The sequence below is a fragment of the Ascaphus truei genome, chromosome 16, assembly GCF_040206685.1.
Source record: "Ascaphus truei isolate aAscTru1 chromosome 16, aAscTru1.hap1, whole genome shotgun sequence".
Lineage (NCBI taxonomy): Eukaryota > Metazoa > Chordata > Amphibia > Anura > Ascaphidae > Ascaphus > Ascaphus truei.
In genome coordinates this window covers 43,584,751-43,611,137 of record NC_134498.1, presented here as the reverse complement: position 1 = coordinate 43,611,137, position 26,387 = coordinate 43,584,751, and the positions used below count along the sequence as shown (strand labels likewise).

The 26,387-nt window shown below is 43.2% G+C and overlaps 2 protein-coding genes across 4 annotated transcripts in view; one reads left to right on the top strand and one right to left on the bottom strand.

The window, feature by feature from the left end:
- SLC25A43 (solute carrier family 25 member 43) overlaps positions 1–8,447 on the bottom strand; it is a 33,550-nt gene extending 25,103 nt beyond the window's left edge. Inside the window, exons 1-2 of the mRNA XM_075573352.1 lie at positions 7,499–8,447; positions 523–764 (exon numbers count right to left, since the gene is read on the bottom strand). Of these exons, the coding sequence (XP_075429467.1) occupies positions 523–764; positions 7,499–7,770 (514 nt within the window). The 5' untranslated portion in view covers positions 7,771–8,447. The remainder of the gene's footprint in view (positions 1–522; positions 765–7,498) is intronic.
- A 1,556-nt stretch (positions 8,448–10,003) lies between these two features.
- Positions 10,004–23,570, top strand: PGRMC1 (progesterone receptor membrane component 1). Of its 3 annotated transcripts, none has more exons than XM_075573353.1 (4): positions 10,004–10,074; positions 10,812–11,168; positions 18,769–18,924; positions 21,038–23,570. In XM_075573353.1, the coding sequence occupies exons 2-4, from the start codon at positions 10,892–10,894 to the stop codon at positions 21,139–21,141; spliced, it is 537 nt and encodes a 178-aa protein (XP_075429468.1). In that variant the 5' UTR covers positions 10,004–10,074; positions 10,812–10,891; the 3' UTR covers positions 21,142–23,570. The 3 variants fall into 3 exon arrangements, with proteins under 3 accessions (XP_075429468.1, XP_075429470.1, XP_075429469.1); XM_075573355.1 differs by having other exon boundaries at positions 10,039–10,074; positions 10,785–11,168; XM_075573354.1 differs by lacking the exon at positions 10,004–10,074 and adding an exon at positions 10,448–10,574.
- Positions 23,571–26,387: the final 2,817 nt, after the last annotated feature.

Sequence of the window (26,387 nt, the reverse complement as noted above, 5' to 3'; positions counted from 1 at the left end):
ACAAAATGATAAGTAATTTGCTAAGTTGCTGATCGATTGGTGAAGATTCAACTCGGGGGTTCATTAAATGGCTGTCAGTGCAGCAGAAGAGGACCAAAGATGCAAAGTTCTTTGCTTTTTGAGCGTTTTTTGAGCGCGACAGCCGCGTCACGTGAGCGGTTCAGCCAATGAGTGCAAACCGCTCATGTGACGTTACGGCCATGCCTCCCTGTCTGCCTCCAGCCTGCAGTGACTGTTTCGCGTGCGCGTCACGCGAGCATGCACTATAATCGCGGCCTAACCTTCGCCGGAGGGTTCCAGAATGTTTAGCCGTAGTTTACGAGACCGATTATACTGATGCTAAAAAAAACTCAGCAAAGTAGCAAGCTGGGAATAAATGTGGCACGCATTTAACCCAAGGCCCTAGCAGTACTGGTAGTGGCCAGCAGAAAGTGCCACTTAGAGGGAAAAACATATTAGTATATTTTACCCATTCTTGCATCTAAGAACTGAAGACTTACTAATCATGTGTTCACGCCTTACCAAGGACTGTAAGTGAAACCCCTCGATAGAGAGAAAGGAATCCTTCTTGATAATATATAGAACATAGAGCATGGATGATCCCTCTGTAAGTTGGTTGCAGGCTGTTCTGTACAATCAGTCGCGTTTTGATGACATCACTTGGGTAGATCACAACGGCCGCCAACATTCCGGACAGACTCCCCGCAGCAAGGGCCTTCCATTGAGAAATGTGCCCTAAATCATCCATAAACAGCACCGTGAACCTAGAACAAAATAGCGACATCATCAAGAAGGGAATAACTGGTGTTATCAGTACATTCGCAAACATGGTGCATTATGGGAAAGAGCGGGGCGTGTACCAATTTTTATTAATGTCTCTGCTAATTTACTGCCATGGGGGCATGTAAAGCATTGAAAAGCTACAGTATCACAGGGGTGCTCAACTCCAGTCAAGACCCCCCACCCTCCAACAGTTTTTAAGGATATCCCTGCTTCATCACCAGTGGCTCAATCGGTCCCTGTTTCAGCACTGGGGGCTCAATGAGTGGCTCAGTCTTTTCCTGAGCCACTGGTTGAGCCACCTGTGCTGAAGCAGGGATATCCTTAAAACCTGTTTGCGGGGACTGGAGTTGAGCGCCCCTGGAGTTGTGCTGGCCCATTTGAGAAGTTAAAAGGTGCAAGATCACCGTCTTAGTAAAAAGCAAAAACCGTCCCCATGACATGTCCATTCTAGACATACACATCATTGTGAAATATGCTAGTAGTAGGTTTCCACTTTGGAGAAATAATGTTTTTTTTTGTCCGGGCGGTGGGCCTCTTAAAAACTGGTTAAAATAGCAAGTTTTCTATGGACTGGCAAATAAACGGCAACCTTCAAAGTTCACCTTTCCTGTCTTGCCTTCAAATACTTTCTGGGCAAGCTACCCGCCTATCTGAACAAGCTCCTCACCCCTACCACGTGCAGCACTTATCACCTGAGATCTGACTCCAAAAGACTGTTCATGATCCCAAGGTTCAACAAAGTATCCGGACGCTCCTCCTTCTCTTACCGTGCACCCCACACCTGGAATAAATCTACCGGAGACTCTCACTGCCGCCACCAGTCTAAGGGGCCTATGCAGAGAGCAGCGCTAGAATAAATTGGAGAGTTTAAGAAAAAGTAGCTTTAATGGAGAGTTTTATTCTCCATATGCAGAAATGGGCGAAATCCGCTATTTTTATCATTACTGCATGTGGAGAATTGTAAATGAGGAGATGCACGCAGCTGAAAGGGGGGGGGGAAAATCACGCATTTTTTTTTTCCCCTATAGCCGGCAAGCTCCTGCTTCTTGCCAACTTTAGTTGGCGGAGAAAATTGAAGAAAATCGCGCCAAAAACAGCCGCTAGATGGCGAGCGCGCCTTTCTGAATTTGGATATTTTTCAGACTGGCGAGATGTAGTTTCTCGCCAGCCGCGCGGCGAGATTTTCAAATAGAAAAAAAAATGGCGCTTTTTTCCTACCTCGCCATTTTCAGCTGTTTTTTGCGTGATTTTCGCTGGAAAATGGCGAGATTGTAAATAGCGCTGCTCTCTGCATGAGGCCCTAAGTTCTTTCAAAACTAAAGCTGTCTCACATTTTAATCGTGTCTGTAACTGTTACATATGCCTATAATATACCTGTATATATTATCTCTTACTGGGCATGCAATGTCTTGTATATACGGTAATGTATAACCCTGTTCACTTATGTAACTATGTATTTGTAACCATGTATTTGTCATCATAACTCTATGCCCAGGACATACTTGAAAACGAGAGGTAACTCTCAAAGTATTACTACCTGGTAAAACATTTAATAAATAAATAAAATATTACAGTAGGTGGTTGTTGGTTGTGTGATTTTCAGAGTTCTTCCTGCATTTTCAGAGCTAATAAAGATTTTAAAAAAATGATCAAAATGATGAGGGTGGGGGGGGGAATATTCTGACAATGCTACATGACCGAGTACTTTCACTTTATTAAATCCACTTTGTGCTGACGAGTAGAACTGTAACATTAAATCAAGTATTTGTCTGAATTTCTTTGTGGATTTCCCTCTACCTGTTATTAAACCTGAATGACATTTTAACATGGACTTATTTTGCTAGCGCTGCATTAAAAAAAAAAAGGCTACAAGTATTTTCTAATAGTACAGAACTGATTTTTTTTTTTAAAACACACATGTTGGATATTGCTTGGATTGGAGCTTTGAGGAACCCCAGACAGGCCAGGTTTTGGGATTAACCACCAAACTCTCCCTTCCTCAGAGTGTTCACGCGTTTCCACGTTTCTTTGGAGAGAGACCTGGAAAATCCGGCTCAGAAGACTGGATTCATAACCTCTCTCAGCTCTATGATACATAGTCATGTGCCAGACATCAGGCATAGTTTGCTGTGGGGGTTGGTGAGCAAAAAGATCTTTGTTCAGAAAAAAGAAAGAAGTGATGTCCTCTGAGAAATGACATTCAGTTCAGCTGATAGCACAATATTTGGACTTTTGAAAGGCGAAACGAATGGTTTCAAACAAATATATTTTTGTCGGAAAATAAATCTGTATTTAGTTCAATATAACCTTGTTCTAACGAAACAAAATGTTTTTTGATGGGACGTTTCTTCCTATAAAAGTTATGGAAAAGGGAAATATCAAATGGTTATATTAATATGTTGCCATTTAATTGGAATCATCTTATATTTCAAAGTTCTATTTGTCCTGAGTGTAGGATAAATAGTTGTATATACAGTATCGTTATACCTCTTCGCAGACCAGTATGAGACTTCTTCATTGATTACATAATAGTGTATGCAGATTTCCAAACCTCACAGGTCTCTTTTTCATCTGTACTCACATGAAAAGATGTTAAGTTTCAAAGGCATTTTTACGGTATAATATAATCTATGAAAAAAGTTGGTTCAGTAAGAGTCATCACAGCCAAACCTAACCTTGGCTTACCCTAAAAAGTGATAGCTGAAAGAATATTGGATACATGTGTGCTACAATTTTAATTAAACAAGGGTCTCTCAAACTTTTCCTTCTCACAGACCAATGGTAATATTCATGCGGAGGATCACCCTCAACAACTGATCTGCTCATCCCCTTTATTTTTATTTGAATAACTAATACAATTCTAAGTTGGGGGAGGAGGAGGAGGGAACTGATATGCTCACAGTTAAAAAACAATTTAGGCTAAGGCCCCGCTCCCTCAGTCAGCGCGCCCGCACTGCAGACAGGCGGGGCGCTGACAGACACAGACCGCGATATGCGGTCTGTAGGGAGCGGGAGCCGGGGCGTGGTTTAAGCAGAGGGGGCGTGGTTTAAGCGGAGGGACCCGCTACTCCCCGCCCCCCCCCTCCACGGGCTCGGGCTCCCGGGCTGCAGGAGGGAGCTGCTGCGGGCTGCCCTACTCACACGCTGACACTCAGGCACACACACTCAGGCACACACAGACAGGCACTCACGCACTCAGGCACACACACACACACACATACACAGACAGGCACTCACGCTGCTTTCCCTCCACACTCTCCTCCCCGCTCCCCGAAGCCTCCCCTCCTCCCGAAGCCTCCCCTCCTCATTGGCTCAAAGCCACACCACGTGACGCGTCGACGCTTGGGATTACAATTCTCTTGAATCCCCTAGCGGCTGACGCGTCACAGCGTGTAGTGAGCTGTGCTGTGAGGGGGGACTGGGACCGGCTCGGGAGGATTCCCCTGCTGGTGGGGAACGGTCGTGCGGCCGCCCGCGCCGCCGGGCGCAGCGGGTCCCAGGCCTTAGGCTGCAGATGAAAGCTGCTTGAATTTATTTGGGGGGGGGGGTTCAAGGACTCCCACACAAGTTATTGGGGTACCACTGATGAGGCAGGGGCCACAGTTTGATTACTACTGAATTAAAACCACAATGCCCTCAAAAAGGTTTTGAAAAATTAAATAAATGAAGCAGGACATTTTGTTTGTTTGTTTTGTTGCATGTTTCCTTAACAGTTGTAGAAGGTATATTGGACGTGATAACAGCAGCCATTTAATATCCCCCGAAAAATGCAAACATCGCACAACAAAAAAAAAAGAATCAGCAGAGGGTTGACGAAAAGCAATATTAACATCTTTCTTAGAGCAGCAAAATATGCAAAATCTTTTTTTTTTTTAAATAAATCCATTCTATAGTATTAGATAAGAGTGACTGTTTTTGATATTTTATTCAACTCCTAATATCATTTTTAATGAATTTTAAAGCATCCTTTTATTTTTATGGCACGTTTTAGCCCACCTCCTCAGCAGTGCAAGATCTTTGCAACACTTTCCTATTTGTGATCAATGTTGCCAATGTTCACAGCAGTTTGAGCTGCAAACTGTAACAATAGATAACATTACCTGAGTAATATCAGGATACATTGTAGCTGCTACGGCCGCGCGTATAGTGCCCGCGACGGGTGACGTCATCCGTCGCCGCTAGCGAAAGTTATATTTTGCTTTGCGGCGGCGGCGCGGGCGTACTGGCATCTGATTGGTTCAGGGGCTGAAACGAGGCGACAGCCCTTGAAAAATCAAATATTGGCAGCTACCAAAATTCGCGACGCGACGTCACATTGTCACCGTCGCGCTTACTACAAGCGCACGCGGCGGCAATGCATTTGTTTTTGGTCGCCGTCACTGTACGCAAGGCCTAAGTTACACTGACTGAAGGATTGATTGAATCTGAAAGACGGCCATTATGTTAGGCACACAATCAGGATTGTGACAGATGTATAGCAGGAGCACCAAACGATTGCCAGCTTAGGTAAGAATGTAGAATTATACATGGCCACAGGCCTTACATATACAAATAATAAAAACGGTGGGGGTGGGGGGGAGAATGTAGCATTGTTGCTCTAAATTGAGTGCAGACAGCAAAGTAAAGTCTCTTCTATTGACGATAAAAGACACATATTCTAAATGCACCTTATCATCAAGTTTAGGGCAGAATTTGGCTTGATACAACATCTAGGATATTTTGAGGTCACTTCTATAGCTCATGGCTCTAGCGCTTACCTAAGGGGATGTGACTAGGAGGCAGTAATCTATTCTAGCACATGTGCATGCTAACATTAGCTGGTGCAGAGTTACATGTTCTCTGTGTGACGTGTTTCAGCTCATCCCTCTTATATCTGGATTGGATGGCAGGCAGGTGAGCTGAGCTGTGAGCCCTCCTCTAGATGCACTCAACTAACCTACAGTAACCCAGTAGCAGGGGGGAAATAAGCACAAATATAAAGGGGCATGCACTTTCATACACAGGACCTATGTATGTATGTATATACATATACACACACACTGGGTGTGGGTGCGCGTGTATATATCTCCAAAGTAAAACACACTGTTACCCAACATTTCTGTCCCCTGAAGGTTTGGGGACCAAAACATCGGGTAACCGCGTGTTATGGGTTAATAAACACACTTTATTTTGCTCATACTTTGTCCAGGGCTGCTATTTTGAATACTTCGGTTTTCGTTTACCTGTTACATACTCCTTTTTATCTAGCACGGACCCCATCTTTAGGATGCGCAGTACAGAGGGTGCAGCCATCTCTTAAGCATATGCATATATATCCCCCCCCTCCTAAAGAGTTACTAGCATGGTTAGTGTATGCTAGGCCCAGCCCTGGCTTGCTATGGGAATCCAGACATCATGCAGGGGTATTTAAGGAGAAGGGACCATAAGGTTAGGTTCCAAGAGGACAACAGGAGAGGAACCTCAGGGAGAGTCGATATAGATGTTCTTAAAGTAATAGTATAGACCAGCCCACCACTCCTATTTTATTATTATGTTATAGACCAGGATAATGTCCTTGTTAGTCAGGATCCCTAGAGAAGACTAAGGGAGTCCAGTACAAGTCTCCAAGTATGAAAACGGCAAACGACAGAGGGCCACAGTAATGAGGATTCCTGGATGCCGGTGGATCGGCTCTCACTGGGGATTTGCATGAACATTCCTTTCAGGCTGAAGTGGCAGTTACCATAAAGGCCAAGGTATACAGAACCCGCTTGTATCCCCAATGGTCTAGTATTACCGAGATAATGAGGCGAGATGTCCCAAACCAACGAGGAGGGGGGCCTGGGTCTTACCACAGTGAAGAAACAAGATATGTATCTCCATTCGAGTGCTAAGAGTGAGCACTGATGGAAGAACTATATTCATGTATATCTGATATAAAATATAGTACAGCCCTGCTTTTCGGCACTCTGCTTCTCGGCGTTCCGCTCATACAGCGTTTCCCAATGTATAATCCATATTCATTAGGTTCGGCGCTTGTTCCGTTTTTCCGTCGATTTTCGGCATGACGTGCTCAGCAGATGAGCATCCGGCGGTACCGAGAAGGGGGCCGCCATGTCTGCGCAGAACGGGGACGGACGAGGTCGCGCATGCGCAGAACTGCAAGTCTGCGCATAAGCCGAAAATCGCAGGTTTCGCTTCTTTGTAAAAGTGAGGGGGTGAGAGAGGGAGGGGGGTTACAGTACGATAAAAAATTTAATTCAGGGGGTGGGGGGAAAATCTCAGATGCGCGATTAGAGAGGGTTGGGGTTCCTTACAATGCATCTGATCTCAGACGCGCTATTAGAGAGGGTTGGGGTTCTTCAGAATTTTACAATATTATTAAAGGGTTCCATAACCAAAAAAAATAAATACAAAAAACACTGGTATAGTGTGTTCAGTCTAATCTACAGCAGTAATTATTCGCCTTAAAGAACTGCGGAATCCTTTAAAATGTGGTTGTGAATCCATCTGTATCACTATACTATACTAATATGTATATAAACACGCGGTTTTTCTTTAAACAGAGAAGCATCTTAATATATTACGTATAGTGGGTAGCATAAGACATTTTAATAAACAATACCATATACATCAATCCTGAGGACAAGTAATACAGTGACTAGCAGTTTGTAGGATGCACAGGGTGACACTTATTGCAATGCCCAGGACAGTTTGCAGGACCCACAGCACTTACTTGTGATAGGCTGACACTTGGATGGTGCTTAAAGGAAACAGGCGCACACAGGCAGTGAAGTTCCCCTTCCAAAAAGCTCTCACCCCCTCCGCCTGACACAGCAGCTGAAAGGTCCTGAGGAAGCCCTGCTTGGAGTGAAAAGTGCCCACCTGGGTGAGTACCTTCACCACATCCAGGGGTGCAGTGACACTGCGGCTCACCACCCCAGCAACACCCCCACACAGGGTGCCCTGCCAGGAGCTCAGCCTATTATCCCTCTTTAAACTTGCCATAAATATATATAAATGAGAGGTGCAGAGATTCCCTAGGAGGGGTGCAGTGAGTGCCAAGGAGGGGTACAGAGATCCCCTAGAAGTTTAGTAATCCCTATTAGAGGTGCAGAGATCCCCTACAGATACAGAGATCCCCTAAATGTGCAGAGATCCCCTAGAAGAGTTGCAGAGATCCCCTACAGATAGAGATCCCTAATAGAGGTGCAGAGATCCCTATTAGAAGTGCAGAAGTCCCCTATATGTGCAGAAATCCCCTATTAGAGTTGCAGAGATCCCCTACAGATAGAGATCCCTAATAGAGGTGCAGAGATCCACTACAGATACAGAGATCCCTATTAGAAGTGCAGAGGTCCCCTACATGTGCAGAGACCCGATACAGAGATCCCCTACAGATAGAGATCCCTATTAGAGGTGCAGAAATCCCCTATTAGAGTTGCAGAGATCCCCTAGAAGAGTTGCAGTGACTTCATACCCTTCTCCCTGCAATAAGTCTCCCTATATCCAGGAAGACAGGCGGCTCCGGGGCAGTGTGTGATTGCACATGATGAGATTCCTCTTTAGGATACCCTGGGCTGGGTCTGATGCACGCTCCTGATTGGCCGGTTGCAAACACCATGTTTTCTTGCTTCTCACTGGTTAACTTGAGGACAAACCCGCCCATAAGTGACAGGCCGGGGCTGCATGTATTATTTAGCACGGAACATGAGCGAAACCACTGTTACATTATTTATGCATCAAAATAAAAACGCCTACAATTAACCCCTTCAGGGGCTGCAATGCAATATCAAGGGTGGCAGCCACTCCTGTGTATTGCAAGCAGCTTGCATTGCCTATAAAGAACATTCATTTATATGACATAATACATACATATATATATATATATATGACATACATTATATATATATAATGCTGTATTTTATGAATGCATGTCGCCGCTAGGCCTCTTAAACTACTGCGCATGCGCATTGCTTCCCTCTCGGGACCCAAATGCACCCAGAACCTGTCTCATCTTCTGCGCATGCGTATTGTGGATTTATAGCCACATGGTGTCGTTCTTCCTACATACGCATGCGCACTGTGAATGTATAGCCCAATGGTTATAATTATAATAATAATAATAATAATAATGGCTAATGGCATGCTGCGCTTGCGCAATGCACGCTGAGCGCGTGGATGTCGGTGCTGTTACTTTGATCCTCTCGGTTTTTTTTCTTTTTTTAAATAAACTTTATTTAACAACAGTAAAGAAGAACAAATGACTGATTATATAAGTCACCATATAATACAGATCATTTTGATAATATAACATGAAATGCAATAGTTAAAAAATATATATATTTTTTTTGTCTGTCCCAATGAGTATATAATACATAGTGGTTTGTTTGTCCCAGTGAATATATAATACATAGGGGTTTGTCTGTAACACTAAGCATACTATACATAGGGGTTTGTTTGTCCCAGTGAATATATAATACAGAGGGCTTTGTTTGTCACAGTGAGTACTGTATATAATACATAAGGGGTTGTTTGTGCCAGAGAATATAATAAATAGGGGTTTGTGCCACAGAGTATATAAAACATAGGGGTAAGTATCCTTTTCTGGCTTAGAGGAGGGTAACTTTTATCACATCATTGCATTTAATTTATTGGGAGAGTGAACATAAAGCTAACATCTGCACTTTTTAATTTCATTTATTTTCTGAACTGCTCTCAGCAGTCCCATACCTCAGCTGTTTCTGATCAGGAAAAATTGAACCAGGGTTGTATATTTCTATATTACCTGCTGCCTAGTTTCTGAGGCAGATACAAGAAAACCAAGTGCCTTTACAAATACTAAGCACCCTTCTGTGCGATTACTGAGAACTGTTACTGATAGACGGTACATAAATAGTAAATATCAATGCATACTGGTTGGAATTGTAGACCACTGTGTTTTTGTATATTCACAAATCTATAAAATTATACAAGTGCTAAAAGCATTTTAAAAAAAAAAGGAGAGAGGAGACACTGGTGAGAATATACATTGCCAACACAGATTATTAGGGCTCAAAGCTTTAAAATCTACATAAAAATCAATATCTGCTGTGAAGCGCTATGTACATTAATGGCGCTATATAAATAAAGAGATATATCATGTGAAAAGCCATTTGACCTGGAATAGAAAGGGAAAAAACCTTCTTCCTGTAAAAAAAAAAAAAAAAAAACATCCTGCAATAAATACCCAATCCTGTAGGTTTGCCTCCAGGTTTTCAGTCGAGCTGGGAGTGACCGTGGAAGCAGCAGAGCAGAGCACAGCAGCACAGGGTAAGTTGCAGCTTCTGGGGCTTTTAAGGGGATTTGCTAAATGTTGCCACTTTTCACTGTTACATAGTTACATTATGGATGAGGTTGCAAAAAAGACGTCCAACCAGGACTGCAGGAACAATATGATGGGGGGGGCTGTACATATATTACCATATTATATACATTCAGGGCAGGGGGGTTGTAACACCCCCAGTGACAGCCCCCCAACCCCCTCCCCCCCCCCCCCCATGTGTCCAAGCTCTACCTAGCTTACAGTTTGGGAACTTAGATACTCATCTTATATTTCTATTGATCCAGAGGAAAGCAAACAAAAAAAAAACCCCAAGTGAAACATTAGCTAATTAGGTCTCATGAGGTGGAGAAATAAATTCCTACCTGATGCCATCAACACTGCCAATTATTAATGCACTCCCAGTGCAGGTCCTGGTTACTGTATGCAGTTGTTGCATAACTCTGTAACAATATAATGCTACGTTATCCGTATGGATTGCAGCCCTAAGGTGACTTTTCCTGCACTTTTTGCTTGTATTCTTTTGCACTTTTTAAAAAAAATGTATTTTGCATAAAAATATATATATATATATATATATATATATATATATATATATATATATATATATATATATATATATATATATATATATATATATATATATATATATATATAATTATTATTATTATTATTATTATTTTTATTATTATTTTTTTAGTGTTTGTTCTTTTGGTTTGTTCTGCAGACACCTGAAGCCAAAAACAGAGAGGGCGAGATTTTGAATGTTGTGGTTTTGAAAACCGTGAGCTAAAAAATAAATAAAAAATGGCTGAAGAGAGTAGTATTCTGCTGGAGATCTTCACTTCTCCCATCAACATCTGCCTCCTGTGTCTCTGCCTGTATCTGCTCTACAAAATAGTCAAGGGAGATAGCCCCAGTAATGTGGAGGAAGACAAGGAGGAGAGGCTGCCCAAGATGAAGAGAAGAGACTTCACCATGGCAGAAATGAGTGAATTTGATGGCACCAAAAACCCCAGGATCCTGATGGCAATTAATAACAAAGTCTTTGATGTCACCCGGGGCAAGAAGTTCTATGGTCCAGGTAACGATGCTTCATCATCGAGGGTTAATGCACGAAAAGCTAGGGCTTTCATGTCCTGTGCGCAGACTGTCATGGTACTTGGGGGGGGGGGGAGGGGGAGGGGGGGGAGAAGGCGGTCAGGGAGTACCAATTATTATTATTATTACTTTTATTTACAACTTCCAATAACACGTTTTCTGTTGAGACACAGTTCCAAATGTTGTTTAAAAGGGAGATGGAGTTTGTTTAGGACGTTTTTTTTTCCCTAGATTAAATCTTGCAGAAATGTGGTCGAAAAACAATGTTCCGATATTCAATCCATCTAGACCTTTTGGGACATGGCACAGTATCGCTACTAAAAGCCACTTTGACTACCAGTTATCACTGACAAGTTCTGACACTGTCCCCCCTCTCCCCAAGATGGCTGTGTAGCAGGGAAACTTGGCTTGCTGGGGCTCTGACTTGCACAGCTAGAGCCTTGATATTTACTCGCTGCTGTAAGTCAATTACAGCACATTTAACCCTTGGTGGGCAACTCCAGTCCTCAAGAGCCACCAACAGGTCAGGTTTTCAGGCTATCAGCACAGGTGGCTCAATCAGTGCTGAAGCAGGGATAGCCTGAAAACCTGACCTGTTGGTGGCCCTTGAGTGGAGTTGCCCAGTTACTTCTGTGCGCCTCTTGTGGGGAGTTCCAGCAAGTATGTGTGACTGTGTATAAGTGCTTCGTGTGAATGTTTAGGTAATTCTCGATGTCCCTGCACACCTGCTAAATTCGCCCCCGTGCATTGAATTCAATCTCACGCCTTCCTTTTTTAATGATCTTTTCATCCATTGTGCAAATGGCACTTTCTTTATTTCCTGGGATTAACCGGTGCTGCCGTCGTTTATCTCTGTGCTTTGCCAGCACCACTATTTGGATATTAGAGGTTTGGGAGTGTCACATTTCATTGCGTAACTTGAAAAGCCTGTTTGGAAGCCATAATGGAAGATGATTTAGCTGATGATTTTACACGAATGCAAGGTTATATGGGTCGATATATCTTGGCATATTCAAATATAACGCAACTGAAATTATGAGTACAAAATAATAAACCCTTCACTGTGGTGGCAGGTTTGGTGCATTAATACTTTATTTCAAACCATTTCCCTGCTGCATGAGAGGCCAGAAATGCAGTAAGAAGTCAGGTTATATGCAGCTTGTATAACGGTCACACTCACGGGGTTCCCTAAATATTTCAGCAGAGTATACATTCATATTGTTAGAATAATACATTTATGTTCAGGTACAAAATACCACTGAATATAGCAGGGTTCTTCAGCTGGCGGACTGCAGCGTTTGTTCCTGCAAATGTTATGTGCGTTGCATAGGCAGCGCAGAGCTGTTTTTCACACCAACTCACTTGTAATGTAAATATATATGGTGCGGATGTTATACATGCTTACAAAATGTTGAAACATAATCATTTTCATGTCATTAAAGAGGCACTTTATTTATTTTATATAGGTTTGAAGCAGGGGGTCTCCGGAGCTGAACCGCGTTAATGTCAACTGCGTGGACCCCCTGCTCCCCTGAAATACCTCGGAAGGGGGGTGCGGTATCTCTCGGCTGTTTTTTTTTTTTTAGATGTCCCGCTTCACGTGGGCCAATAGGAAAGCTGCTAGGGATTATGTCACGGTTTCGTATTGGTCCGCAGGACATTTAAAGCCGCCATTTTGATACCCCTTGTCTGTGCTGCAACCGGCACCCCCTTCCGAGGTAAGTATCTCAGGGAGCAGGGGGTCCCCGGAGCTGAAATGAACGCGGTTAAAAGAGTGCTTTCTTTAAATGTATCTAAAAGTACATTACACATAAGCTTCTACTTATAAATGTTCTCTGATCCGGCGTCTTTGTAGAACTAGTTGAAGGTTTCGTGACTTGCAGTATTCCAATGTTGATGGGTATAAGGCAGGGGCGGCCAACTCCAGTCCTCAAGAGCCACCAACAGGTCCGGTTTTCAGGATATCCCTGCTTCAGCACAGGTGATCCAATCAGTCCCTGCTTCAGCACAGGTGACTCGGTCTTCGACTGAAGCAAGGATATCCTGAAAACCTGGCCTGGTGGTGGCACTTGAGGACTGGAGTCGCCTCCCCATCCCCCCGGCATAAGGCTTCTGTTTCAATGTTACCGTTCTGTAGATAGAACATTGGGGACGCTTTGCGACGACGTGAGTGTGACAGAGTGCTCGGGACCTTTGTACTTTGCATGTTGTAAGAGGGTTGCTCATGAAACCAGTAGTAAGGTTCAGTTTAGGCTTTTATCAGATTGAGTTGTTATGCACTGAATTGTTGAGAAATTCAAAATCTTGTTTTGACGTCGCGGAGTGTTTGATTAAGAAAAAAAAAAAACAATTTATTTACTTGTTGTTTTTACTCTACTTCTCTGTATTACATCATTACAGACCCGTACTGTAGCTTTTATTCAAAATATTCTCTTTTTCAAACCTATGCTGGTCCCTTTAAAAAAAAAAATTGTATATACCAAGACGGCAAAACAGGATTGTAGCGATAGATTAATATGGCGGTATTTATGTTTATGGGAATTGTAACATAGCATCCCTAACATCAGCAAATGTCGGACACCCTTTGGGGAGACTCGTGTGGTCTCGTATCAATATGAACTTAATGTGAGCAGGAAAGGATCGCTGCCTTAAAGCGGCAATCCATGATCTGTTACTACAGCGAAAAATGTTGGGTTTTTTTGGTTTTGTTTTTTCACCCTGGATTGAACCCCATGAATTTCAGCTCCGGGAACCCCCTGCTTCCTGAGATTCTTACCTTTTTTGTAGTAGGTGCCGGTAGCCGCTCTGCTCAGCTACCGGGGTTCATGTTATGGCGACTTTTCAAAGCTTCCGCGTACAGTGGGCCAATAGCAAGTCGTGACGTCATCAGGCTTGGCTTCCTATTGGCCCGCGTGACGCGGGAGCTTTAAACTTTAAAGCCCAGCTAGCTCAGCCGGAGCGACTAATGACGCCTACTACGGAGATGAGTATCTCCGGAAGCAGGGGGTCCCCGAAGCGGAAATTTAATGGGGTTCAGCTACGGACACCCCCTGCTTCAATAATGTGTTCAAAAAAAAAAAATAGGTTTGGCTTGCTCCTTTCATACATCCTTCCAAGCTTTTAATCACTTCACTTTTAATAGTTTACAATATTGACCTTATTAAAGTAAGTACTCAAATCTTTGTCTAGGTATCACATCATGGCTGTTATTTGCTGCACGAAAATCCCCCTCTTCCTCCTCCACGATTCATAAGCATCTCTTTAGATTAATAATGTTTGTTCTTTCATGTCACGCCGTGCTCACCACAAACTAGACGAGACCCCGGTACTGAGATGGGAATAGAAAGATTATCCAAGGATGGCAGCGGAGCACAGCTGAAGGATGGGGTCAACACCAGCAATGAAGGGGTAAAAGTATTTCTTTAATGAAACATGGTGCACAACGGGGGGAGACAACAAAAACTCTAACGCGTTTCAGGCTATGAAAAAGGGCTGCATAGCCTGAAACGCGTTAGAGTTTTTGTTGTCTCCCCCCGTTGTGCACCATGTTTCATTAAAGAAATACTTTTACCCCTTCATTGCTGGTGTTGACCCCATCCTTCAGCTGTGCTCCGCTGCCATCCTTGGATAATGTTTGTATATACTGACTCAGCGTGATGCACGCACAACATGGATCAAGGTTTCCAAGAAGAGTTTTGTTTCTCCCCACCTATGGAGTTGCTGACCAGTAACAGTGCCGCAGGTAAGAGAGTTTTTTTCTAGTCTGGTGATGTGCTTTTCGAGCATTACAAATATACCCTCACCAAAGACAGATTACTCTATCATACCACTTCCTGCTTTATGATGCACTGGGTCCAATACTCTTTATTACTTATTCAAACCTTGTCCCAACTTATTTATCTACATTTTTGAGCAACAATTGCCATTGTACCCCTTTTTTGCTGTAGCACTGTTTATAGGGAATCTTTCCCTTACCTTCTACTGAGATGGGAATAGGTAAACACCAGCCACAGACACGGGGGCCACGTCCGGAGTGCAGAGTTGTCTTGGTAGCCGGGTCTGGGGCAGGAGAGATCAGAGTTGTCGTTATACTTGCCGAGGTCAGTGCAGGAGAGGTCCGGATCGTAGATGGAGGTATAGCCGAGGTCAGGTGTGGAGAGAGACGAACGGTTGAGGTACAGAGCCGAGGTCAGGGTAGAAGAGTGGCGGATAGCCGAGATCAGTAGTCCAGAGAAGCGGTAGTCCAAAGGCAAGCCGGGTCGGTACACAGAAAATCACAAGGCAAGGCAGGAGATCTAGACGACAGGAGAGGTAAGCACAGGGAACACGAAACTATGCTCAGCCAAAGTGCCAGTTGCACAGCTGAGCATATATAGGCAGAGGGAGCCAATCCCCAAGGGGGGGTGGAGCAGAGGCGTGGCCTCCGCAGGGGCAGCGATAGGCTGGGGAGTAGTTGGGCAGGTGAGGATGTTAAAAGCTGATAGTTTTCTTGACACGTCGCTTGGGAGCGTCACACGCCGATGACATGCGACGCGACATGGAATCCAATCCTATGCGCGCCGTGCGGGTAGAGGGCGCCGCTCCAGCGGGGGAAGCCCAGCGCGGGATTCCGAGGAGCCGGCAACGGGTGCCGGAGCAAGAGGTGAGTGGCTGCGCGTGCGTCGGTGCCTTGCGGGAGCGCGCGGAGGTCCGTGCGGCTCCCGAGTCCTCACATTTCAAAAGCATCAGCACGTTTTTAATAGGTAGGATTGCAAATCTTACAAGGGCCATTTGTGAATAGTTCATGCTTATCATTAGTAACAAATAAATCCCCCATTAAAGCAGCAGTCCCTAAATATATTTAGAACTCGTGTTGAAGTATAATATTTTTGTTATGTTCATGTATAACCATAACCAGGTTTTTGTTTTTCCATAGCCATAAGGCCGCGCTTATAGTGCCGGCTCTGACGTCACACTGCGGTCGCTGGAAAAATCAAATTGAAGTGACTTCCAGCGATCGCGACCAAGCCGTCGCGCATACCAGAAGCGCCCGCGATGGCGTCAATACATTTGTTTTGACACTACGTCGCTGTCGCCGGCACTATAAGCGCGGCCTAAAAAGTCATGCCTTGTGTTACAGTGCATTATGGGTTGAAGTGAAACGGTGTGTGTGTGTGTCTCTATCTCTCTTTCTCTTTATCTCTCTCTCTCTATCTCATACATTACTAGCAAAGGTAAGAAGACAACAGCACTCAGTGGGAAGACCTGAGGAAGGTCCCGTTCTGCGGACTGAAACATTGGATATATGTGCAAGTTTATTGCTGATTATACCCACTGAGGTCTGTTGTCTTCTTACCTTTGCTGGTAATGTATGCTTTATTACTTTGACACAAGCACCAGGCTATACCATTACAGGAGTATTGCGTGTTTCCCCCCCCCCCCTTCTTTGGTGGGCCCTTCGAGTTTCTCACGCTGGGGGGGGGGGGGGAGGAGATGAGGTAGCCTTGCAGCTGAGTGCCCAAACTGGGGGGCGCAGCGGTTAGAGGCCCTGTGCTCTTCGGCGTGAGGCCTCTGTAAACTTACCAGGCTTTGGGCCACACATCTCCATGGCAACGGGCGTCAAATCACGCCGCGAGGTCATGTATCGTGACAAAACATGACCCTGCTGGGTCATTTGACACCACGTTAAAGGTAAGTGGGGACCGCGCAGACGAGGGGGGGAGGGCAGCGCAGGAAGTTTGTGCACCCCTGGCCTAGCACATGAGTTTTCTTTTTTCTTAGTTTGCTCAAATACATTTTAGAATATAACTGTGTAAAAAGAAGATGAGACGTAAGGTGCCCAATGAAGTCATATTGACTGATTTTGTGAAATGATGCATGCCCTCCCCTTCGGGTATAAAATAGAATGTTTAAAGCTTATACTTTAGTGCCTTTGTGTTAAGTCAGGCAGCTATGTTTTGATTGTATATAAATGCACTCTTGCTACAGCCAAAAGTGTGTAGACAAGATTGCTTTTCCTAAAGGATAAGCGTGGAACTCCGTTTTTCCTTGACACATGGACATAGGTGTATGTTCATATCAACTAATATTTGGTGTCCTTTTAAAAAACAGCTGCAGCTATGGGTTTTCTCAGAAGGGCTATCTAGCATTGCCCATAAGAGACTGAAATCTCTGCAGCACATTCTGCATAGGCAGGGGTTCTCAAGACCCCTCCCCAGCCAACAGGTTAGGTTTTCAGGATATCCTTGCCAGCCACTGATTGAGCCACCTGTGCTGTAGCAGGTATATCCTGAGACTCTGACCTGTTTGGGGGGGGAAGGGAGGGCACGGCTATTGGGGACTAGAGTTGAGAACCACCTGTGCTAAGGGCCAAAAGAATCTGAAGACAAACTATTATAATGTAACATTTTGGATTTACAAAGTCTGTGCCGTACATATTTGTATTGCCTTCGCTTAAAAGCGAGTTTTCAGTGAGAACAACACGACAGAAATTAGCAGTAGCACATAATCTAAGGCAAAACCCTTTGCAGGCTGCACGTTGGAAGAGTCCTGCACTAGATGATGTGGCACCTTTGCAGTCACCTTGTATTTCCCATGCATGTAGCATCAGGGGAGGGTAATCACTACTTTACAACGTCTCGACGTTCATTTTTAAACTGTATTAACAGGACGGAGCCCATCAAAATCCAGCTTTAAAATAAGACATCAAAAAGAAGAATATACAATGTTTGTACTACGCCTACAGTTCAATGAGATCAGTTAGTATAGGTGATAAGTGTAGGTTGTGTTAATAATTACAAGAATGTAGTTCAAAAGGTACTCCTGTCTGAGAGCATTGCAGAATTGTACTTTCGCCTGCGTGTAAAACAAACACGCTTCGTGCCAAAAAGGCGCGGGAAAAGCCATTTCAGTGCTAGAATTTGGTACGGTCCACGAAGATTGTTCTTTGCACTCTCTCGACCTCATAAGTGCTGCAGGGCATTACAAGCCGCATGTTACATACGTGACAAGAACATATTGAGTGTCGTATGCGGCTTGCATAATGTCACTATACGGTCATCTTTAGAAAACATTGTGACAATAATTTGCAGGTGCAATTACCAGAATGGCGTCCTACTGTTTCTGAACGTTCTTCCTACCTACCAATTAGATTGTAAGCTCTTCGGGACAGGGACTCTTCTTCCTAAATGTTAATTTTATGTCTGAAGCACTTCTTCACATTGTCTTATTTATTTTATTATGTCACGTGTATAACTGCTGTGAAGCGCTACGTACATTAATGGTGCTATATAAATAAAGACATACATAAAATATAATAGCATGTTTTTCTTTTTACACAACTTCAACTCAGGACTTATTACCACTGTTTCCTATAGTAAGGATTAGCAATGTTATATTATGGGTGGGTAGCCGTGACGGTCCTTTCTTCCATGCAGTAGTAACGAGAGAGTAGGGGGTAATGATGCCTTTTATTGGACCAACAAGTGGCTATGTTACACGCTTTCCAACCTCTCGGGGTCCTTCATGCTTGATGTTTTAGTTCTGCTGGTTACTCTGCATTGCACAATATATTAATTGTGACTTTTTTTTTTTCTTGTCTGAAGAGGGACCATATGGTGTGTTCGCTGGACGTGACGCGTCAAGAGGTCTCGCCACCTTCTGCCTGGATAAAGAGGCGCTGAAAGATACTTATGATGACCTCAGTGACCTGAGCGCCTCACAGCGAGAGACCCTAAGTGATTGGGAATCACAGTTTACCTGTAAGTTTTTGTTTTGTAGGTTGTGGTACCACTTGGAGGCCCAACATTGAGGCACGTTATATAGTGCCGGGCAGCGCGCGGATTTTTAGTTGGCTGACGTCAGTCAGCCTTTCTATAGAAGGGCAGCGCGCGCGCACGGCAGGGAGAGGGGAGCCGACAGACAGCGGCGAAGATGAAGAAATTCATCTTTTCGTGTGTGTGTGTGTGTGTGTGTGTGTGTGTGTGTGTGTGTGTGTGTGTGTGTGTGTGTGTGTGTGTGTGTGTAAACTTTAATAAATATTTTTTTTTTTTTTCTTTAAAAAAAATCTATCTAGGACTTGCATTCACAACCCAAGCACATACATATACTCACGCATACATACACATATACACACACATATACCTTACCTGCAGCTCCCGGCACTATATACAGGAAAAGCATGCGGCACGTGCACGCGCGTTCGCATAGGAACGCACGCCGCATCCTGTATATAACAGGCCTAAGGTTCTTCAGAGAGATTGGTCTGTACAGAACTTTCCAAACCTCAGGCATCTTCTTTAATTTTACTGTCCCCATACAATTCCATGATGCTTCCCCAACATCTGCAATCACTTTGCCCTGAAACCCCCCATTTTCACGGAGCACTCTAACATGCCCATGATTTGGGGTATCTCGGGCTCCTCTTGTCTACTGTGTAAAAGCTGATAAACTGTATTTGTAACTTCTACAGTATGTTATCGAAAAACATATCTCCTTAGCTATTTGACTGCATCTTTAAATCCATGTACTTAAAAATAGCATTTTTCCTACATTGTTGAAGTCGACGCTGTCTAAATTTACCGGTTTTTTTTGTTTATTTTTTATTTAGAATAATTTCTTTGGGGAAAACTAATTGTAGCAACATGTGGAAGTCGGCTCTGGCTTCCACATCACGGTCTCTATTGCAATATGTTATAGTGAATCTCATCTATAAGGCTGCGATTAGTGACAAATACCTGAATCCAATGAAGCAGCAGATAGTACCGCGATGAAGCAGCAGATAGTACCGCGACGAAGCAGCAGATAGTACCGCGACGAAGCAGCAGATAGTACCGCGACGAAGCAGCAGATAGTACCGCGATGAAGCGGCAGATAGTACCGCGACGAAGCGGCAGATAGTACCGCAATGAAGCAGCAGATAGTACCGCGACGAAGCGGCAGATAGTACCGCGATGAAGCAGCAGATAGTACCGCGACGAAGCAGCAGATAGTACCGCGATGAAGCAGCAGATAGTACCGCAATGAAGCGGCAGATAGTACCGCGATGAAGCAGCAGATAGTACCGCGATGAAGCAGCAGATAGTACCGCGATGAAGCAGCAGATAGTACCGCGATGAAGCAGCAGATAGTACCGCGACGAAGCAGCAGATAGTACCGCGACGAAGCAGCAGATAGTACCGCGACGAAGCAGCAGATAGTACCGCAATGAAGCAGCAGATAGTACCGCGATGAAGCAGCAGATAGTACCGCGACGAAGCAGCAGATAGTACCGCGATGAAGCAGCAGATAGTACCGCGATGAAGCAGCAGATAGTACCGCGATGAAGCAGCAGATAGTACCGCGATGAAGCGGCAGATAGTACCGCGACGAAGCGGCAGATAGTACCGCGACGAAGCGGCAGATAGTACCGCGACGAAGCAGCAGATAGTACCGCGACGAAGCAGCAGATAGTACCGCGATGAAGCAGCAGATAGTACCGCGACGAAGCGGCTGTAGCCAGAGACTACAAAATAATGTTTTTAGATGCGCCGGCCGCGACACGTGACCTTCGCGCGCACCGTGGCCTGCACTATAATCGCAGCCTTAGAAGAATGGATTCTAGATACATTAGATGCTACACTATATAGAATACTTTTATTTATTTTTTATATATATATGCTTCCGAACACAAACCTCAGGTAGCCCAACGCACAGGCCTTTCTCAGATATGTTCACTTTAAACAACCACAAAATCCAACAACTCTTTAACGTTTTGTAAACTCTGTTTTCTATCGGAATCTAACTGTGAACACGGAACGGCTGCCGCGTTTCAGTCGCAGATAAGTGCGTGCGAAATGTAATCGCACTCTGTAATTTTTTTTTTTTATGTTCTAGTCAAGTATCACCATGTCGGGAAACTACTGAATGACGGGGAAGAGCCAACGGAATACACCGACGAGGAAGACGCAAAAGACGCTTCAGAACGGAAGAACGAGTAGAGTGAAATCTGAAAAAGCTTGGTTCAGTACGCTGACGAGACCCGGCAAAATTCCAGACCTCTCGTGCATCATTAATGCTTATCCACAGTACTATATTACCATTTCTTTATTTTGAAAAAAAAAATATTCCTTCATTCTAAGGAGTCTTGGTTGAGAGCCAAGTTAATCCAGCTAGTATTATAAAAACCTGAATTGCTTTCCACATTTTAGGAGCTTTGGTACATAAATGAAGGCACGTGTAAATTGCAACATGCCTTGAGATGGTCTGGGAATATCCTTTTGTGCCTAGTTTATAAAGCACACCTTCTGCAAAATCTTAAACACACTTATTTTTCATTTTTGGGTGGGGTGGTTTAGGAGAGTCGCACTTGAGAGAAGAGCTTTTGGGGCAAAGAATAACAAAAAACCCTCCACCGTATAGCATATACTATACGGTGGAGGGGTTTTGTCACTTTGTTTACCCACCATAATGTATTTAAGGTGTGGTTGAAACCTATTCCAGATATACATTGCAAAGCCAGTTTAATCATCCTCACACTGAGACCCAAAAGGTCGAAACAGCTGTTTGTAAGTAGGTTTACCGACTATGCACTTTAACTCCGGCTGTGTAACGGGGCAGACATATGCTTAGGTCCATGTCAAAATGGATTAGAAGCAAAAGGTGACAAGGTGTGCTCATTTGCCTGTCATTTCCCAGAATCCCTTGCTGCAGTTGAAGCACTGTATGCTAGGAGATAATTGTGTAAAGCAGGGTTGCAGACCTGTCCAAGACGTGATGTGCTCACAAGTGGTACTTGCTCTTTATAAGAATTTCAAAATGTTTAGTAATCAGTTTTGTTATGGCATCCAATATTGAGCTTATTGACCAACTAAAAATCAGTTTCAGTTTGTAAAAGTTTTTTTTGTTTTTTTACACCAGCACCGGACTGAAATAATTAACCACATGCATAAATAAGATGAATTATACCATTCAACATTATCTGAAGTAGCAGCAGCATTTCAGAGCAAAAACCAAAAAAAAAAAACACCAATGCATACTGACGGAGTGTGAAGAACGGTTACATTTTGTGATTTCATGGCCTTAAACCCTCTTTAAAAGACCTTGGCTATATTGTCCTTGGATAATATCTTCTTTCTATTCCATAAACCAGCAACATTATTCTCTCCCCCGCTCCCTTTTGCTTTCAGCCAGCGAACGATAGAACAGAAATGTTTCTATTAATGTAGCATGTAAGCAGCTAATACACGCAAGCAAACGCAAGTTCATTTCATTGAGGAATAACCAATGTTTTCGTTTAACTCTGCACAATATTTGTTTTGTTATTTGTTGTAATGTGCATGCGATTCTTATTTGAAACTAGATGTATGACGCAAGTCAGAGGTGGCAAAGTCCAGACAATATTCTGACTCAGCCACTGATTGACGCCTGTGCTGGAGCAGGGATATCTTTAAAACCTGACCTGTTGGTGGCCCTTGAGGACTGGAGTTGGCCGCCCCTGGCCTACAGTACGTTCTTAAAGATTTCTTGGTTACCCTTTCAATCAAAGGTCAAGTAGAAATAAGCAACAAAATAATCAGCGGACACTAAACTTATTCACAAATGTGTACAAACCAGTCGTTGCCTTTTGAATAGATATTAAACAATAAATGCCATTACATTTGAGTGACAAATGGGGGGGGGGGGATTCTACATACTTGTTGTGTAGAATTATACTCTAAAGTCCTTAAACATCAAATAAAAGCATAGCAGCTGTTTATATAGGTTCTTCATATGTTTGATTAAAACTGTGCCATCGGGTAACACCCAGGTGTCACATGAAAAGGTGCAGCCGGCAATTGTGTGGCCTTTTACTTTTGAGATGCACAAGTGAGGCAAGAGCACAATTTGTGTAGTAATTTGTACGTCTGCAAAATAAACTGCTCTGTAAATTGTGTGTCGTAATATCAGGGATACAAATACTGCACTTATCAGAAGTGGGCCAAGTTCTTGTTCATTATTACTTCAAAAGGCCATAAACGAGTTAAAAAAAACAAAAAAAGTATTACCTCCAATTATTAGATTATGACAGGAGTGTGTGTATATATGTATGTACACACTCCTTCAGTGCGCATACTGGTAATGTAACATACTGCATTATGATGCAGAATTTCCGAGTTTCCATAGGAATCAATGGCGGTGGTAATGCTGAAATACCAGAACATTCCACCGTAACACACTAGAGGGATCAATCAAGACTTCAACACTTGGGTGTACACAAGCATGTGGGGGCTGCCCCCCCCCCCCTCCCGTCCCCACCCTTTACAAATGTCTGTACAAATAATTATGCAATAATTGAAAACCCACATGTATAAAACATATTGAACTTTGTACATCTGTACTGTTTGCAAAATTGAATAAATGTGTTTGGGGTACACCCCCCCCCCCTTTATTGCAATTGTTCATTTGGAACCATGCTCAGATTCAGTATGGTTAGTTTCTATACTCGTTGCAGAAAGATTACATGTGGTAATGAGTGTCCGGGTCCGAACATGCGAGTGGTAAACACACACCAGAGTTTGGCAGTGCTGCACCGTTTGTTTGCACTGTTTACTTTCCTGCTCTTATAACAGTTTGTTCCCATATCTGCAGTGCTTGCCTTGGCTGATATATTTTAATCATTCTTAACCCATACAATGCTGAGCAAGCAAAGCTCCACGTGGTTTGTATTACCATTCATGAAAAGTGTGCTCAAGCAAATCAAACTTCAGCTCGGTCCGGTTTTGCAGGCCCAGTGGAACAAGTTGGGCCTAAAACAATGACCTGGATCCAATGTTTCTAATGCACTGCTCTCTGTTCCTGGAGGTATTCTATGTCAGATGTCTGGTATAAGTTTGTATTCTACGATGCTGAAATCTATTCTTTCCAGAAATACACCCAATGTAATCCAGAGTGCTGGGTGTCCCGCTTAAAGCCGCACTCCCGCCTGTTTGTAATACAGTATTCCAAAAACTTTGAGTGGAAACTACCCAGGGAGGTGCAGGTTTCCAACAAGGAAGCCCTTTTGGTTGGAGACTTTAGGTGCATTGTACTCTGGGCTTAATAAAGAATCTAAGCTTAGGGTTTGCGATACCAGGTGTCCTAGAGACTTCTTGCTGTGCTATCCTCCATGAAGATTACAATCTGCGATGCGGCCATAGATTAAGTGTGGACATTTAAATAAAAAAGGTGTAGATTGTACCCTGGTAGATCTTGGAAGAATGAGTTTATCATCCGGGGTTTAATGATATGCAGTATATTTATAAACTTCTGCTTGCTTTTGATATATACAGAAATATAAATAACAGAGATATAAATGTATAGATATCTACGAGATATAAATATATTATCAGAGAACATTCCTAGCTGTCATAAATCGCATACTGCACAGGGGGGAGGGTTAAGCTTCACCCACAGAGATAACATTCCTAGTTGTCTGGTTTGAAAGTAAATTTCTTGGCTTAATCAATTGTAACATCACCGGAAGAGGGCATCACTGTATCTCGAAAGCTCACACAAATAAAAGCATTTCGTTAGCCACAGAACGGTATCGACTATTTGTTTTTGGTTAAAAATATACACACACAGCTAAATAATACAACTATCCTCACCCACTCTGGTCTGTGGCATTATGTCACAAGTCATGATAGCGCTTAACACCAGACCACTGTGGTTTGGTGCGTTTGGCATTAGTAAAGTTGAGCAAACTATTGTACTGAAAATCCAGGTATAGATCACGGCTACTGCAGCCGTGTATGGGAACACGCTCTATGCCTCAATATCTGAGGACAGAGAAATGTCAACATAGTTTTAGGCTATCTCACTTTATGTATTTATACTAAGACCTGCAGTACTATATTGTCTCACTATCCATCAGTATCCTATTATACACTCGTTCAGTTGTTACAAACATTCTGGAATAGCAGACAATAGTACCGCCAGTTGATCCAATGCAGGGATAAGGGGTTTGTGTATTTATTCCACTTTTGCCCCTACCAAGGGCTTTTCTATCAATATAGGATCATATGACGACAATTTTTAGTCAATTATATACCTAGATTTGATCGTGAGCACTCTTACAGTGTCCATCCAACGATCAGTCACTACACATGTTTGTTTTTAATACCTTTTTTTTTTTACATTCCTTTTGGACATTAAAAATAATTTTAACTACTTCATAAATCACCATAGGAACAAGAGAGAAAACCAGCGCACTGCAAAAGTGGGTCCCAAGCAAATGAATAGTAAAAATCTTTATTTAATCCATCTAAAAGTGGAGGTTAACACACTCCTACAAGTAAATTTAAAAAATCCTTGATAAAGTGTATGTTTACACGAAACGCGTAGGAGGGTGTTAACCTGCACTTTTAGATGGATTAAATAAAGAAGATTTTTACTATTCATTTGCTTGGGACCCGCTTTTGCAGTGCGCTGGTTTTCTCTCTTCCTATTTGCTTCCAGAGACCAGCATCTCTCTACGAGGCCGCATGCCTCACAGGACATGGAAAAAGGGATTTTGTGAGTATTATTCATTATTGAATACTTATTGTGAGTCCAGAAACCATCCCAATGAGGGCTTGATCTAGGTTATTTTAGCCTTTTTTCTTGCCCTTCAGGGATTATTGGTTTGCTTGGGGACTTTACTTCTATTTCTCTCACATACCCTTATGTCCCATACTGTTCATTTGTTTATTACAATCATACAAGGGATCAAACGTTGAGCGCCTTTATCACTTTAATTTGTTATTCATAAATCACCAGACAGTGATTGAGTGCTAGAAACTAGGTTTCCTGTTCTTGTGTATTCCTATATCATTACCTAGTAAGCACCTCATTTCTACCACTTAAGCTGTAGCGGGTTACGCTTTTAGTAAAGAACGTTATAATGGCATGTGGGTGATTGAAGGAAGTTCATTCACGGGACAGAGAGGACTACAGTTCCCAGAAGCGCTGTGTTCTGCAATATCTTGCATACTGAACATTAATCTAAAAATGTATTTAACAAATCCAAAATGCTTTGTGAGTTTAAAAGAAAAGTTGACGTGTGTATCTTCATCTAATCTAAAAAGGTAAGCGATGGAGTGTCCCCCAAGTTGTCACCCTGAGATATGTTTTCTTTATTTTATTAGAGGCCCAACTAAATGCATGCCCTGAAACCTTCCTTCATATACATGGAGAGATACATGTGTACCTGCAAATACATTCAATTAATACTTTGGGGGTGTTACTT